The following is an 18741-nucleotide window of genomic DNA, read 5'->3' as shown; positions in this document are numbered from 1 at the left end:
ATCTCTACCACACACTCAAACCATGCATTCCCATGATGCACAAGCATCAATGGGTGCAGACAAACTACACAGGTGAGATTACCCACTACTTACATAGGCATAGGTTTCTAGAACCAGTTGTTTAGAGGTAATGTTACTTCAAAGGAGCATGGAAGAAAGCAAAAGGAACAAAGTAGAGGAGAGGACAAAATTCTTCAAAACAAGTTATAGTCATACAACATGGAAACAGGCCCTTTGGCCCACCAAATCTGTACCGACCATCCATTTTACAAGTCTACACTAACTTATTTTATTCTCCCCACATTCCCATCAGCTTCCTCCAGATTCCACCACTCACCTACACACTAGGAACAATTTACAGCAACCAACTAACCTATCAACCTGCACGTCCTTGGATGTGGGAGGAAGCCACTGGTAGCACAGCCATTAGCGTAACGTTTTACGGCGCTAGTGACTTGGGTTCAATTCCGGCCGCTGTCTGTAAGGAATTTGTACCTTCTCCCTGTGTCTGCGTGGGTTTCCTCCCACATTCCAAAAGACGTACTGGTTAGGAAGTTGTGGGCATGTTACGTTGGAGCCAGAAGTGTGGCAACACTTGAGGCCTTCCCCTAGAACACTCTACGCAAAAGATGTATTTCACTTCTTTTGCGTAGAGTGTTTCGATGTACATATGACTAATAAAGACATCTTATCTTATACCGGAGCACCAGGGGGAAAATGCATGTGGTCACAGAGAGAAGGTGCAAACTCCACACAGACAGCACCGGAGGTCAGGACTGAACCCGGGTCTTTGAGCGGTGAGGCAGTGGCTCTACCAGCTGCGCCACTGAGCTGCCCAGGTGTGTTAACATCTGTACTGCTTCATCTTAAAGACTGATGGGAGCAGATTTTAAAATAACTCTTCCAAAAGAGAACTGGATGAACACTTGCAATGGAAACATCCATAGGAAAGTAAGAATCTAAAAGGAAAGAGGGGCGAATCAGAGGCTCCTTCAAGAGCTATCTTGGGCATAATGGGCCAAATGGCCTCTTTCTATTCTGTGCACATCTATGAAATTCAAAAATGATACAAAATCCATGGGAACAGTACTATACAGGCTGAATGAACAGATTGTTTATTAAATGGAGTCTTGGAAGAATTTCCATTTAGTACCTAGATGGCAGCAAATTGCTCATTTCTTGAAATACAACTCTGGATTGTCCTCCAGTTAATATAATTCTGAAAGTACAATTGGATTAAGTAAATTAAAAAAACAGATACTGTCAGTGGGGTAACTGAGTGCAAATGAACAGCAGTTCTTCAAAACCTGCACTGTATTTTCCCTTCAGGTTAAATAATTAACTTTGCAGGTTCGATAAAATAGTTTAAAAACCTATACTACAGATCACAGAAGAGCACACCTCAGCAAGGGGCACAGAGTCAGTTCCTGTTTAAAGAGACTTTGCGTATTAGGGTGCGAGGTATTCTTCAGGTCTGACTGTGTGGTGATCGACTCCAGTAACAGCATGTTGGGTGGTGGGAAGGGGGAGGTGATGGAAATCTCCAGCGTCTGTTCTACTTAATCTTTCATTTCCTATCAGTGACGAGCAAACAATGCAGCAAAACCCCAAGCAGCAAGAGCTGGCCCCCAACCACCAGGGCTCCCAACATATTTAACACTGATTAAAACCTGGAGAGCCCTCAGCTCAATAGGAACATCAAAGTACATGGCAATGTCCACAAATCATATCCTCCCCTCTGTACTTGGTCCAGACTTACTGGCATTTTCAGCCCCCATCAGACTCTTATTAACTTCTGTAGCTCTGAGGTTGATGTTGTAGACTCCACTCCTCACTGTCTCTGTAAAGCAGCCAACATAAATCAAAGACCCCCACCCACCCCAGACATACTCTCTTCTCCTCCTCCCCCCATCAGGCAGAAGATACAAAAACCTGAAAGCAGATACCACCAGGCTCAAGGACAGCTTCTATCCCACTGTTAGGACTATTGAATGGTCCTCTTGTACCACAAGATAGACTTTTGACCTCACAATCTACCTCGTTATGGCCTTGCACTCAAGCGTCTGCCTGCACTGCACTTTCTCTGTAACTGTAACACTTTAATCTGCATTGTTATTTTTTCCCCCTTGTTTTACCTTAATGGACTGATGTAATTAAATGATCTGTATGGATGGCATGCAGAACAAAGTTTTTCACTGTATTTTAGTACATGCGACAATAATAAACCAATTTACCAATGTTACATGCTCATTGCTCTTTAGCTCACCATATCCTGATACTATCATACAGACATGTACACCATTGAATCAGGCCCATTATCCCGCCCTGTCCATTAAGTATCCTCCTATACTAATCCCATTTAGCAGCATTTGGTCCACAGCCTATATCTTGACTTGTCCAGACACTTCCTAAATGTTGTGAGAGTCCCTGCCACCAGCATCTTCTCAAGAAGTGCATTCCAGATTACAACCAACCTCTGGGTGAAAAATTTTTTTTATACCAGATCCCCTCTAAACCTCTTAATCCTTGGCCTAAACCTATGTCCTCTAGTTTTAGATACCTCAGCCCTCCACAGTCCCAGATAAAACATGCAAACCAATCCAACTGCAGTTAATTGCAGATGTAATTTAAAGGCAAAAGGGGCTTGACTTAAACTATCGATATATTCGCTGATGAATAATGAGCTGGGTTTAGTTAATGGTCTGGTATGTCAGGTTTGTCTAATAGAAATCATAATGTGATTAAGTTCAATGAAATGTTTGAAATAGGGAAATGTTAAACAGCTAATAACAGTCTAGATGTTGGCAAAACTGTATGCCACGTATTGGGCCAGGGACTGGCTGTGACAAAAATGGGCAAGTTTGTTAATGGGCAAAATGTGGGAGTGCACTGGAATGGGGGGGGGGGGGGGGGGGGGAGAGAGAAAGCAGGTTGGGTGCTCCAGAAAGAATCTTCATGATACAGAACTGATTCATGCTCCTAAGGAACGAGAGTTCAGCTTGCTACCAAAAAAAAAAGAGCCATCAATGAGAAAATGGGCAACACGAGAGGAAAAAAAAACACAAAGAGGACACTGCCAAAAGATAAAAGGAAGTGCAAGAGGTGACATACCCATCAGTAAGATATACAAAGAGAGAAGAAAACTGCAAAGGATATCAAAAACAAAATTTTCTTTTCAACAGTGATGCAGCATTAATTACCATTGGTCAGGAGCAATGGATTCGTAGGTAATGACGATAGGAACATGATGGATATATTTGATGACGACCATGTGTCAGTATTTACAGAAGAGCAGATGGAAAGCATCCCATTAGAGCCAATATTAGATTCAGGGATAAGGATGTCCCAAAATTAGTGCAAATGAAAGAGTGGCATTGAAGAAAATAATGGCACCAAATCCCCTGGCCAAGACGGTTTCAAAACGAGGGACAAGAACAATGTGGATATCCTTGGTATGATTTTCAGTGATTCAAGAAGGTGCCTTACCACTGTCTCAGAGAAAATATAATGCAGCTTTACCACAATGATACCCAGACATTGAGATTAAGTGACAAGGAGAGATTACAGAATATCAGAGTTTAGGTTGATGTATGCTTTAATAAGTTTTCAATATTTTGAAATATTAAGGGGAACTGATAAGGCTGGTTAAAAAAAAGTGTTGGCTGGGCATAACCTAAAAATAACAGCAAACCTTCAGGACTGAAGTTAGAAGATACTAAATATAACTGATAGAGGTCTGAACCTGCAAAAGGCAACAGAGGCTAGGTCAATAGCTAATTTCAAATTTGAGATTGATAGTTTTTATTAACTAAAGATATTAGGGCATCAAGAGGAAACATTTGTGAACTAAGGTCATAGATGCAATCACCCATTATCTAAATGAATAACATAACAGGCTCAAGGTTCAATGTTCCCATGTTCATAAATGAGTTTCCTGAGATGGTGAAATACTCAGTAATGTGAGCATTGAATGCAGAATAACATTCCTCAGTAAGTGTTCTCCACTTACCATCACATTATTTTCTTTATTTAAATATAGGAGACAGTAATTTTCCTTCACAAGTTTTGGAATATGTTTGCAACATAAAAGATTGAATATTTGTCAAGGACCAACAATTAAACAGAGCAAGTCACTCCAAGAAGCAGTTACCAAATAATCTCACTGCAGAGATATTCTCCAAATAGTAACACACCCAGAGACACCCACCAATTAGCAACTCACTCCTAGACATCACTACACTACATAATTATTTCCTATCACCCTCTTCTAAATGGTAACTTGCTGTACAAAACTTCCTCTATCACACTCCACAAGAGCTCTAAATATTAGCATTCTGTCAGTGCCAAACACACTGAGTCACTATCAGACGCCTCTGCATCATATTAAAACACTTCCTGTCTAAAGCTTTCTTTACACACTAGCACCTTTCCAAGTCAATTTTTTTTTAAAAGACATGGGAAGGCACTCTCTGGAATCTCTAATATTGGAACACTTCTCCCAGAGATTGTCTTAAGCAGGAAAATACTCCATGAGGCCTGTTCCAAATTGGCAGCTTTATTTGTCATCCAGTCCCCAAGCTCTGAGACTCCAAAGTGTTTCTCACACCACCTCCTTCCTTTAGGCATGCTTTAAACACCTCCTCAAACATGCTTTTATCATCAGTCATAAAAATAAGTGTAATGACTGCTTGCTGTAAGCACCAGAAAATATCTTTTCTTCATTGATTTGATTTATTTCCCTCCTGGATGTAGATGGTACCTGTATCCTGCACTAATAGACTAAAGTAATAGTTGTTCCAGTGTTTTTACCATGCTCTATGTAATTAATCATAGATATTTAACATTCATATACATCTTTTTCCAGGAATACATGAGTCAATGTTTACAGGCTGCAAAAGGAATAGTTTTTTCATCTATTTTTCATTAATGGTCATTCAAAGTCCTCATCTTTAATGCTAACAATCAGAACTTAAACAGCATCTTAATGTTGCAAAATATTCCAAAGTCTGCTGTTACAGGAGCAACAGCAACGCAAGAAGATGCATGGGGAGATCACCTAACACGTGGTCAAAGAGGTTGGAAGGTGCACCTTTAAAGGGTAGAAAAGTAGTGGACACACCCCAATCCATCATCGCCATTGACAGCATCTACGTGAGGCACTGCCTCATGGAGGACACATCTATCATCAAGGATCCCCACCATCTGGGTTATGCCCTTTTCTCGCTGCTAATGGCAGGCAGGAGGTACAGAAGCCTGAAATCCCACACCACCAGGTTCAGGAACAGCTACTTCCCTACAACAATCAGGTCCTTGAACCGACCTGAACAACCATAACCCCACCTCAGCAACGAACACTATGGACCATTTCTTGCACTACCACTGACTCATCTCCAATTGTGTTTCTTTTGCCGCAATGTCTTGTTTTGCTTAGTACTTTTTTTATCTTCACTGTCTCATATAACTTATGTATAATTTATCTGAACCTACATGCCTGTGATGCTGCTACAAGCAAGTTTTTCTATTGTACTTGTACCTCACTTGTGCACATGACAATAAACTCAACTCGAGTTGACTTGAAGATGAAGTGACAGTCAAGGAATGGAGAAGCTTTGGAAAGGAATCCCATAGCTCAGAATTCAAACTCTTGGCAACTGGGTTGGTTAGAAATTAGAAGTGACCAAGGGACCAGAAGTGGAGGACCTCAGAGATATCACAGGGTGAGGGGAGAGCACAGGGACATGGACATTATTTAAAAACAATGAATTTTAAAATCAAGACACTGATTAAATCGCGAACTGTTCAGGAAACAAGTCACAAGTGTGACTGATGATCAGGGTGGAGAGGTTCTGATAATGGACATCAGAATTTTGAAGTTACAGAAGACAGAATGGGGGGAGGCCACGACGTTTACCTCTACACCTGACTATTTCAATGCAAAGGCAAGAACAAGGGTTTCAGTGGCAGGAGAGCTGGCATGGCTAGAGTTGGCAATCTTACCACAGTGTGAAAATAGAGTCATTGAGAGAGTTCAGATATCTATCAGGTGTTACAGTCAGCGGATCCAGATGGAATGAATCCCAGGTTGCTGAGGGAAGCAAGGAAGGAGGTTGCAGAAGAGCTCATCGTAACCTTCCGACCCTCCCTTGACAGTCCGAGGGTTGGAAAACTACAAATGTAACAAGCTGGTTCAGAAGAGTTCATGGATGTGACCAGCAACTGAAGCCCAGGGCACTTAACCGCTTGTGGGGAAACTTCTACAGAATCCTCTTTAAAATATATTTTACATCCATCCAAGCAGGATGTTTAAGTGCCTCCAATGGTGCAGTTCTCTCCCTCTCCCCCTCTACCTGCCTAAATTTAGTGGAAGATACTCAATCTCCTAATTTGCAGACTCAGCAGTGAGAGTGAGCCACCATTGATTCGTTACAAGTCAATCACAAGGAAGGCACGCCAACGTCTTTCTTCGGAGATTGAGGATGTTTGGCTTGTCACCAAACACTGTTGTTCAGATGTACTGTTGACAGTATCCTGACTGGTTGCATCATGGTCTGGTATGGTAATTCCAATGCACAGGAACACAAGGAGCTGCAGAGAGAAGGGACTCTGCCCAATACATCACAGGCACATCCCTCCCCACCATCAGTAGTATCGACATGAGGTGCTTCCTCAAGACAGCAACATCCAAAGATCCCTGTCATCCAGGCCATGCTGTCTTGTCGCAGCTACCATTGGGCAGGAGGTACAGAAGCCTGAAGTCCCACACCACCAGGTTCAAGAACAGCTACTTCCCTTCAACTATTTGATTCTTGAACCAACTGGCATGACCCTAATCACTTCAGTTTAGCAGCACTATGACCACTTTGCATTAAAATGGACTTTGTTTTTGTTCTAATTGTGTTGTTTCTTGTAAAAACTGTGTTAAATTTGTGTTTTTCTTGTGAATGCTGCTTCTCTGATGCTATGTGCCTGTGATACTGCTGCAAGTAAGTTTTTCATTGCACCTGTGCACACATGTACTTGTGCATATGACAATAAACTGACAATCTTTTTAAAGTGTCTATCAAGCCAAAGACATGTAGTTAGGCATTGAGAGGGCAACAAATGCATCTGGTTTGGAGCATAACTGTGCCAGACTCATGGAACATCGCTGCAGAATTCCAGGTCATGATACCAAGAGTTATCATGAAGCAGCTTTGGGGAATTTCCATTCATCCCTAAATCATTTTGTGAGAACACCTTCCGCAAGATCCAAGGTGCCACCCTGCTCTCACGGGGCACCCAGCTGTGGCAATGAGGGCAGTGACCACCCAGGGCAGTCTGACCTGAAGAAAGGCTGGAGTCATCCTGCTTGGGACAAGACAGGCAGGAGACTTCAGAGGCCCCCAGTGGGTCCAAAACAAAAATCAGGTGGAGAATGGTTAACATTCCACACTGGAAAACAATGGAGCAAACACCAAGCCCAAGTCTGTTCCCAAAAAGGGAAGATAATCTCACAGGCTTCTTAAGATCAAAAACAGATAGTACAGGTGGGGAAATCGCAGAATCTAAGACTGCAGCTGGGATTACTGGCAGACTCCAGCTATAAACCAGCCTCTTGTGTGTGCCAACTTAAACCAAATCATTTCTGGTAATATTAGAGTTATGGGAAAGGTGCTGGGGTCTGGCAATGAATGGGATTTGAAGACCAGGACACAGAAGGGCACATCACTGAATCTCATACAGATAGAATGACACTGTGTTTCAGTGAACATTCCCAGCCAGGATAGACAGCATACCCATCTTCACTCGATGTTCCCAGTTATTTTTTTTTAAAATAACTAATTGTGGAACAGTTTCAAAAGCAAGTGTAATTATTTAGCTCTAACAGCTTCCCCCATGTTTGAATGCCCTTGATGTGCAACTTCTTATTTACGTTGGTGTGCCTACTGCTCCCTAACCTTCACAGATGACTGGACACATTGTGGAGCTAATTATGATTTCAGTTGGTCCAGTTTACCCAAGAAAGTTCTTCGAAAGGCCCTTCAGGTCTCCAGTAATCAGGCCTCTGGGATTTGGAGACCAGGACAGTTAAATGACACATCAATTCATCTCTTACAGATGGAATGATACACTCCTGCCTTATACACTGTGTGCAGCTCCAAGTGCTCCTGGGGTCTCCTCATAGCTCCTTGTGACAAAGTACATTTGGCATTTACTTCCAGCTCTGCGTTGTCAGAAGCAATAGGTCACAGGGGACGTGGCAGATGTGTTTGCATGCTGCAAAACGGCCGGGGGGCTTTGACAACTGCTCATGTGAGCAAAGGAATGCCTGGGATCCAATGTCAGCAGTGAGATGTTCCCACTGGTGTCACTGATGTTGCTGAACCGTCCCCCACACAATTGTAACACAGCCTGCAGACTGATTCTGCCCTCATGTACGGCTGCCACAAAGCTTTCACAAATTACTTTGATGTACGAGACTGAGGGGTGATACAGAAGAAACAGCTGCAGGAGGTGTCAGCACGAGTCAGGGGCAGACCTCTCTCAGAACAGGCAGGGAGGAGGTTACTGATGAATCGCTGCTGCTCGATAGCACAGTTGACACCACATTTCATCACAGGTGATTGCTTGCAGTCTGACAGGGTGGCAATGAGATGGACGGGATTCGTCCTGTGTTTTTTTAAACCAGAAACTCCTGGGCACGTGCATGCACTGTTGGCCGGATTGCATTTCTGTAACGGTACTGGAACACAAGGCACAGCTAGTTCTGGAGTGCAGGTTTTCAGTGCTGCATCTGGAATGTTGTCTGGACCCGGAGCCTCAATCGAGGCACCGGACGAAGCAATTTCATAGCGTTCCTTCAAGGACAGGCAAACACAGGGCAAGGTTTTAGAGCCAAGTAATTACACTTGCTTTTAAAACTATTCCACACTTAGGTGGTTTAAAAAAAACTAGGAACATAAAGTGAAGGAGGGCATGCAGTCTATCCTGGCTGGGAACGTTCACTGAAACACACAATGAATGAGGCAGGAGTGTATCATTCTATCTGTGAGAGATGCAGTGATGTGCCATTCATGACATGTATGACAAAGTTTTTCACTGCACCTTGGTATGTGACAATAATAAACCAATTACCAAGTGGATTGAGCCAAAATAGGACTGGACTGCCATCTATGATCACGAGGGACCTCGTGAGAAAGTTAAAGTCATGGAATCATACAGTATAGGAACAGGTCCTTAAACCCAACCTTTCCATGCCAACCAACATACCTACAAACTAATCCCTTTTACCAGCACTTGATCTCTATCCTTCTAAGTATGGGCATCTAAATGTTGCTTAAACGTTGTGAGAGTCTCTGCCTCCACCACCTCCTCAGGCAGTGCATTCACATTCAAACTATCCTTGGTCAGCTGCAGTCAGTGCTCATGATGTGGCCTCCTCTACACTGAGGAAACCAAGTGTAGACTAGGTGACCTTTGCTTCGTCCTCAGTGGCCATCCCAAGCTTCTGGTTGCATGTCACTTTAACTCTCCTCCCCACTCCCACACTGACCTGTCTGTCCTTGACCTTCTCCGTTGCTACGGAGAGGCCAAACGCAAAATGGAAGAACAATATCTCATATTCCACTTGGGTAGCTTACAACCCAATGGTATCAACACTGAATTTTACAATTTCAAGTAACACCTGCCCACCTAGGTTTCATCTCTTTGTTCAACTTTCCCCATCCCCTCTCCCACTGGTTCCATATGCCCACCATCCCCTCCCTATCTTGTTCCATCTATCACCTACCAGCCCATTTCCCCCATCCCAACGTACTGCTATATACACTGGCAATCTGTCGTCTTCCATCTCAACACGGATGCAATCTTGATCCGAAAGCTTGACTTACACCTTTTGCTTCCACAGATGCTGCTTGACCTGCTGAATTCTTCTAACATTGTTTTTGTTCCAGCTCCTTTATAACTTCAACTACGTTTCACATTGATATTTTACGTAAATAAGATCTTGATTCTCATTGATATAACTGTCCTGGGCTGCCAACGACCATAAACACAAGCCCCTTTCCAAGTTCACGTCCAATGCACCTTCGCTTGCTGTCCAAACAACAGTAAGGGTAACACTGCTGCTGATACTGTGGGAAATTCGTGCACTGCTGCAGTTGAGTACATGGCCATATGTGGAAACCCAGAGGATATGGTACAAGTTCCTCTGCTCCACTATCAGCTCCTCAATGCTTGGGCAGTTCACTCCCTGCCTCATATTTCCTAACAATGTTTGGCCTATCGAGTCAATGCTGGCTCTCAAAGCTATCCCATTCACCCACTTATTCTGACTTGCCCATCAATTGTCCATGAAGTCACAGTGAGAAGTTGCAAAATCCACTGAAAAGCAATGGCTGTTGAGGAGTTGCTGTATTTTTGTTATAGATGCAAAACTAACATCTATACGGGAAGTTGAGAGCTAATTTGAAAGAGACAAGCAGGCTGCCCTGGAGCCACTTAAAGTACATCCACATTTAATTAAAACTGTATTAATAGTCAGGGATTGTTCAAGCTGCAAATATCATCCATTCCAAGTTCCTAGGTGTAAATATCACCTACAGTTTGTCCTGGTCCAACCACGTGGATGCTACAGTCAAGAAAACTCACCAGCACCCCTACTTTCTCAGAAGGCCGAGGAAATTTGACATGTTCCCAATGACTTTCACGAAGTTTTTTTGTTTTTACAGATACACCATAGAAAGCATTCTATCTGGATGCATCACAACATAGTATGGCAACTGCCCTGCCCAAGACCACGAGAGTTGTGGACCCAGCCCAGCCCAGCCCATCATACAAACCAGCCTCCCCTCCATCGACTCCATCTACACTTCCTGCTGCCTCGGGAAAGCGGCCAACATAATCAAGGACCCGTCCCACCCCAGTCATTCTCTTCTCTCCCGTTGGGCAGAAGATACAAAAGCTTGAGAGCACAAACCACCAGGCTCAAGGACAGCTTTTATCCCAATGTTTTCAGCCTCTTAAACAGACCTCTCATATGCTAAAGATGAACTCTTGATTGCCCAATCTTTCTCGTCAAGGCCCTTGCACTGCATCTACCTACACTGCACCTTCTCTGCAACTTCAACACTATATTCTGCATTCTGTTTCTTTTTATATACATCTTTACTAGTCACACGTACATCGAAACACACAGTGAAATACATCTTTTGCATAGACTGTTCTGGAGGAAGCCCGCAAGTGTCGCCACGCTTCCGGCGCCAATATAACATGCACATAACTTCCTAACCTGTACGTCTTTGGAATGTGGGAGGAAACTGGAGCACCCAGAGGAAACCCACGCAGACACGGGGAGAACGTACAAACTCCTTACAGACATTGGCCGGAATTGAACCCAGGTCACTGGTGCTGTAATAGAATTATGCTAACCACTACACTACCATGCCTGCCTTTCTTTTTACTACCTCAATGTACTTATGCATGGCATGAAGTGTCTGGCTGGCATACAAAAGTTTTTCACAGTATTTTGGTACATGTGACAATAATAAACCAATACCATAACCTGTCAGTCTGAGCATGATTGAGTGATTCCTGTCAATCAAGCTCAGTGACTACACCCCTCCATGACTGATATTGATTTTGTGTACATAATTTCTGTCCTCCAACTGTAACCATCTTCCACTCACTGCAATTTTAGGGAAACCACCCAGTTCTTGCTGGGAGAAATTGCTATAGTTACTGCAAGTAAATTTACTTTATACATTGTGCCACAGACCAGTTACTGTGAGTCATATGCCAATCCTATTGGTTAATGTAGTGTTTATAACAGGTACTCTGTACTGGGCCACAGAATTACTCTGACAGCCTTTGACAGGTGGTCAAACTCTGTTCCTCACACTGCCATCTGTCAAGCTGCTTCAGTACTTCTGAATGTCTCTGATATTTAAAAACTATTAGAAAAATTGTAAGTATAAAATAGAATCAACCAACTATTTAACTATAGTTAATAGTTTTAACTATTAAAATCATTAGCCAAAATGCAATTAAAGAAAACCAGCTTGTTTACCCTTTTACTTCAGAGGCCTACAACCCCCATTTAAACAGTGGGTGACAGAACCTGCAATGGATAGAGAGCAGATCCCCAGGATAAAGTGTTGGGAAATAACAAGTTCTTGCTCTGTGCTGAACTAAAGCACAGAGCTGCTAGAAAACAAAAACAGCAAATTCCACGCTGATGTGTTTTTGGTCATGTATAACAGCATGCCTCAATTTGTCATAAAGAGACAAAGGGTGGGAGAAAGACTGTTGGCATCAGATCCCTCTCTCGCTAACCCACCCCAAGCCTAGGTGATTTGATTTTCTGACCAGAGCATTGTAACGTTAACAACACTAGCAGAACGAAACTCCAGGCTGGAGGGTTTGGAACACCAACTGGGGTAACTACACAGGACAGAAGCAGCTGTCTGCACATTGTAGTAACTGTGATCAATATCATAAGCCCTAGGGAAGGTGACTAACTAGTGGGTTGAGACACTGCAAGGACAACACAAATGTGGCAATGTTGCAAGCTTCCAGCCAACACTAATTGAAACCATACCTGCCTGTTGCTTACTGTACTCTGACACATCTGTCATATTGAACCACCACTTAACACACGATAAAATATCTTTTACACTCACACAGGGCTTGCCATGGAAAAGAATTTCACACGGGGTTAATTTGAGCTGCATGGTGTTTTTTTCTGAAAAACCTATAGACAATCAAATGTGGTCCAAGCATGAACACACGCATCTGCACACAGACACATGCATCCACACACAGATTACGTGACAGACACCATTTTAATGAAAAGGCTTGCAAGTATGCACACCCAACGGCCCAGGGGGCAAGACGACAATAGCAATCAGTGTTCCCATACTGGCATTGTGGAACTCACACCCTCAAGGTAATGGCCTATTTCAACCCACGACATTAAATGGTGAAGGATCCCCACCAATGCCAAAGGAACCTCAGTGACCAGTAGGTCACTGGAAGAGCTGTGCGCGCTTTCGGTTTCCTGTAAGCACTTCTCTTGCACATTCAGCCATTCTGTTGCACATCACCACACAGATTCAATTAACAAATGACTCCCATCCTTCTACATGCGAGCAGCCTTTAAGAGATGCAGGCAGCTTTCCCTGAGTGCTAGCCACTCCTGCTATCTGGGGTCCCCTGCTGGTGCACATAGCTGTCAAACAGCCTGGGCATTGTTGGATTAATACAGTTATCATTTAACCCAGATGACAGCACCAGTCACGTTAATCAACAGTCACCAGTTAATTACTTACTGTTGGCCTTGCCCCCATTTTCAGGGGTCAAATTAAACCTCCTGCATCTTCTCCAGAATTAATTGAAACTGTCAACATAGAGGCTGGTAGGTTTTTGTTTCCATAATGATGTCATGTGATCTGGAGCCAAGGCTGGTAAAGACACTCATTAGATCAGCCGTGTTCTAACAGAATGGGAACCAGGTTGGAGGGAAGGAATGGCTTTCTCTCTCTATTCTCGATGAGTGGAGTCTGGTGCCCCTCACTCCCAGAAAGAAGATAGACTAAAGGGAACCATACTATGCTGAGAGCAAGGTCTCATTGACGGCAGGAATCTCAATCCTGCCATGACTCCTATCCTGAACTTTTAAGTAGTTATGTAAACCTTCCTGTGTAAAGAAAGAAGCCCCTGCCTTAGCATCTCAAGGCCAAATACTGAAGCCCCTCAGAGACTCTGGCTATACAAGTTCAGCAGAGGAAGAGTGGAAACCCACTCGGAATTCCTGGGATGTGTGGGATTGCCCAGTGAGGAGTTTGAGGAGATTTGGTATGTCACCAAAGACTCTTGCAAATTTCTACAGATGTACCGTGGACAGAATTCTGACCGGTTGCATCTCCGCCTGGTATGGAAGCTCCGATGCACAGGATTGAAAGAGGCTGCAGAGGGTTGTAGACTCAGCCAGCTCCATCACGGGCACAACCCTCCCCACCATCAAGGACATCTTCAAGACGTGGTGCCTCAAGAAGGTGGCATCCATCAAGGACCCTCACCATCTGGGACATGCCCTCTTCATATTACTACCATCAGGGAGGAGGTACAGAAGCCCGAAGACCCACACTCAACGTTTCAGGAACAGCTTCTACCCCTCCACCGTCAGATTTGTGAATGGTCCATGAACACTACCTCGTTATCCCTCTTTTGCACCATTTATTTGTCTTTGTAACTTATCATAACCTTTATGTCTTACACTGTACTGCTACCGCAAAACAACAAATTTCACGACATATGTTGGTGATAATAAACTTGATTCTGACCCTGAGATTAAGCAGACTGGGCCTGTTCTCTCTAGAGTGCAGAAGAATGGGAGGTGGTCTCATCAGGTACAGAAAGGGGCTTGACACAGTAGATACAGGGATGTTAATTCCTCTGGGTGGGGTGCCCAGAAAAAAAGATCACCATGTCGAAATAAGGTTCACCCAATCAGGAATGATATGGGAAGAAATATCTTCATCCAGAGGGTAATGAATCTGTGGGATTCTCTCCCCAAAAGGGCTCTGGAGGCTCTGCCACTGAGTACATTCTAGACAGAGAGTGAGAGATCATAGGATGTTCACGGGATCAGAGGAAGGTGAAGCTTTGGTGAATCAGCCATGATGTTATTGATGGGTGCATCAGGTACGGGGGGGGGGGGGGGGGGGGGGGGGTGGTGGTTGCTGATTGGCCGACACTTGCTTCTGTTTCGTATGTTCAGGACTAGAAGGATATGCAAGGCTGCGTGATATGGAAACAAATACACTGGGGGCAATTTTAACTGTGGGATAGTTCAAAATGGGTGACACCAAATTACCACGTGCATTTCCTTCTTTCATTTGGATTTTCATAGCTTCACAAAGTCAGCCTGATCTTCTTTTGCAGATAATTCACAGGGTTTTACATTCTAATGTAAACTGAACATCGTAGATGCTCCCAGACATCAACATCCATCCTCATTTAAAAGGGAGACAGCCTCGTTTTTAGTTGTAATGAAGGGTGATATAAACTTTATCAGGCATCAATGTGACAATCACATCCTGAAGCTGCCAAGAGCACACAAGGCTCCAGAATAGTTTCACACCTCTTGCTTGCCAGTTCTTGTCTCACCCCTCCCTCTCACCGCTCTATACTGGCCATCTTCCCTCTGATGCTGGATCCCGACTAGAAACGGTGACCATCCCTCTGCCTTCACAGAGGCTGCCCGACCCACTGAGTTCCTCCTTTTTCACACCACCACTACTCTTCAGGCACTCAACTGCAACATTCCCCTGGGAAAACATTCCATGCATCCACCTGGATTTTGCACTCAGCTCCAGAGAATGGTGAAGGTGCGACTCACTGACATCACATAGTTCCAAGAAGGCAGTCCCAAGCTGAAAGGTAGCACCCTCACCAACGAGCGACATGAGAGTTTCAAACGCCACTCCAGAGATCCAAGAATAATCCGAAGTGAAACTCCGGTGCAGGACCAAGGGATGCAATGGTCATCCAAGGGGTGCAAAATGTCCGTCCGTTAAGATCAAAGTTCACCAATTAAAGTCTAGTAAACTTTGACTCAAGCAGGTCAGCCCAACACCAACGGGACTGATTATCTGGTCCATTATCTCCGTGACTGATTTAGGACCAGACCATTGCTTCTCTGCCTTCCTCACCTTCAAACATTCTTCACTGATTGTGGGGTTGAAAGAGGTACCATACCAAGGGAAACACATTCACTCCCATAGTTGCTGCTTAAACATCAGACAGTTCCTAGAACGACCCCAGCAGTGGACTGAGCAGTTATACAAACACAAAATACCCTCGAAATCTGACAAAGTTAGTTGTCTCCCCACAGCTGCTGCCCAGCTCGCATTTTATTTTGGGCTTCCAGCATCTGCACCATTTTGCCTCCCGTACGGCAGTATGGTTGACAGGTGGCAGCCGATCAAACAATGAGACTGTCAGCTTTCTGACTGGCATTGGCATTCTGTCAGCATGGATTCTGAGGATAAACTACAATGGGAATTTTGGGGGAAACAGGGCACATGACAACACAACCCTCCTCCCCCCCCCCACGCCACCCACACCCCCAAACCCCACATCCATCTGATCTCAGGTTCCCAGTACCTGCAGAATTTTGCTTTCAGTTGCCTGCAAGCAGAGGCCACCTATACCTCATCAAATACCAATGTTTGGCAGGACAGGTATTTGTGAACAAGACCCATGATATTAAGACATGAAAAATAATTTTTAAAAAACCTACAGATGCGGGAGATCTAAAAAAAATAACAGAACCGAAACAGGCCCTGTGGCCCAGGACTGTTGTGCTGAACTAATTAAACTGGTAATTAATACCCAACTAAACTGACCCCTTCTGTCTATACTATGTCCATATTCCTCTATTCTCTGCACATTCATGTGCCTATCTAAGAGCCTCTTAAACAATTCTATCACATCTGCCTCCACCATCATCCCTGGCAGCACATTCCGGGCACCCACCACACTCTGTGCAAGAAAAACTTGCCCCGCACATCTCCTTCGAACTTGCTTCCTCTCACCTTACATGCATCTCCTCTAGCATTAGACATTTCAGCCCTGGGGAAAAAGATACTGGCTGTCTTACTCTAAAAATAACAAAACAAAAACGCTGGAAACACTCAGCAGGTCGGGCAGCATCTGCGGGAAGACAAACAGTTAACGCTTCTGATGAGGGACCCTTCATCAGACCTGATCTAGGTAGCAGAGAAAGTGGGAGAGGGAGGTGGCTGGAACCAAGGGCATTTCTCTGATGCAGGTGGGATCAGGTTAAGATACTGTCGCAGCTCGCGTGGTTCTGATCTACCGTGATACACCCAGCAGGTCAGAGGGGGAGTGGGAAAAGGATGGCCTGAACTGTTCCTATATACACACACATCAGATATCAGGGTAGCTCCAGCTCAAGAGGGGATGCAATTTCTAAACACCGTGCAAAAGAGCAACTTTTCCGCAGTAAATTAGCCCCAGAGTGGCCTGATTGCCTGGAAGCCACACTCCCTGCCCCACCTCCGCCTCATTGGCTGAGAAGGATCCCAACAAGCCAGTTCCCAATGCCCCCACGTGTAACATCACAACAGATGCAATAACCACTAGATGGCAGCAAGACACGTGGCTGGGCAAAGCCACGCCAAACTCTGGAGATGACTAATTAGGCAGAAACTGTAGCAGTTCCACGCTTGTAAAGCATTTGCTGTTTATTTTTTTATATTTTAAAAAAAGCAACTAGTCGTGCACAGTTTAAAAGATTGCATGGTTCATGAAATGCCCCGGCACTGGTTCTGCACTTTGACAGACAGGGCCATTTTTAAAAGGTGCCGGCTGTTTGGACGCAGTGGTCGTTCCCGAGCTGGGGAATGTGGGGGGTTTTAACCGCCTGGCTTCCGAGCAAAGACCATTGCAATGAGGAAAATACTTGTAGCACATCGTACGGACAACACATGCAACATACAGATGCCCCAGCTTGCGAGGGAGCCCTCCGTCCTACCTGCTGCCATTACAGAATGCCTTGCTCTCCGCTGACTTGTGTGCCGCGCTGTTCATCAGACCTTTCAATCACTTTACACGCCGGGATGGACTGATAGACCGGCGGGCTTGGTTTGCAATTGGCAGGACGGAAAACACCTGGTTTAAGCTGCGAGACAAAACAGCAACTGCTAGCAACAGGAATCTCTCCACCACTGTAGGCACACACACACACCACAATTTGCTGATAACTTCCAGCTCCCTCGTAAAAATGCAAAACAGAGACAGGGGAATAAATCTGAATTTGTTTCACGAGGGCAGAATCCCTTGGGAGGCGAGTGCCTTCTGTGCGTTTTTATCCCCCCTCTCTTCTAAGTCCTCCTACAACTGAGCTCCGGCATGTCTAACCTTCTTCTCTGAGACGATGCCATTTAAGTAGCCGTCAGCTATTTTACCTTGGGGACCTCGTGTCTTATCTGTGCTGTAGCAGCCCAGCCTTTTGCTTTCTGCCGGGATCGGAGCTTTAACATTTAAAGGTACACGCGCCGTTAATTTATCCCCCTTCTCTGAAAACCAACTTCTCTTTTTCTTCCCTGAGACAAGGCTCGTGAAGCCTTTAAAGAGACAATGAAACAAAAAGCTGGGAACGTTACTGTTTCTTTTCATCCGCCCTCCTCTCCGCCCCCCCCCCCCCCAACAAGGAATGCTGAATAATTTACAGGCATTTCTGTACTGCTTTTCCCTGGCATTTTGTTTGATTCTTCCTTCAAAGAGGCTTGACACAAAAATTAAACAAAAACAATAAAGCCTCTCTCCCTGAAGGAGGCAAACTCGGATTTCCAACATCTGTGGTATCTTGCTTTTGGTTATCTTCAATTACAGGGCAACACAGTGGCTTGGCAGGTCAAGCCGCTGCCTCACAGCTCCAGAGACCCAGACTCGATCCTGACCTCCGGCACTGTCTGAGTGGGATTTGCACGTTCTCCCTGTGACTTGCACAGGTTTCCCCTGGGTGCTCTGATTTCCTTCCACATCCCTAAGACATGCGGGTTGGTCAGCTAATTAGCCACTGTAAATTGGCCAGTGAATTGGTAGACTCACGAGACTGCAGAAGCTGGAATCTGAAGCAGTACACAAGATGCTGGAGGAACTCAGCGAGTCAGGCAGCATCTGTGGAGGGAAATGGACAGTCGATGTTTCAGGATCCATATGAAGGGCCTCAAC

The 18741-nt window shown here is 44.6% G+C and overlaps 1 protein-coding gene across 1 annotated transcript in view; it reads right to left on the bottom strand.

Moving 5' to 3' along the window:
• The window catches only part of enox1 (ecto-NOX disulfide-thiol exchanger 1), a 208690-nt gene extending 190866 nt beyond the window's left edge, over nt 1-17824 (bottom strand). Inside the window, exon 1 of the mRNA XM_052014133.1 lies at nt 17540-17824. Coding sequence (XP_051870093.1) covers nt 17540-17549 — 10 coding nt within the window. The 5' untranslated portion in view covers nt 17550-17824. The remainder of the gene's footprint in view (nt 1-17539) is intronic.
• Nucleotides 17825-18741: the final 917 nt, after the last annotated feature.

This window comes from Pristis pectinata, chromosome 4, assembly GCF_009764475.1.
Source record: "Pristis pectinata isolate sPriPec2 chromosome 4, sPriPec2.1.pri, whole genome shotgun sequence".
In the NCBI taxonomy this organism is placed as follows: domain Eukaryota; kingdom Metazoa; phylum Chordata; class Chondrichthyes; order Rhinopristiformes; family Pristidae; genus Pristis; species Pristis pectinata.
The sequence above is the reverse complement of the archived record's forward strand: the minus strand, read 5'-3'. Positions and strand labels throughout refer to the sequence as shown.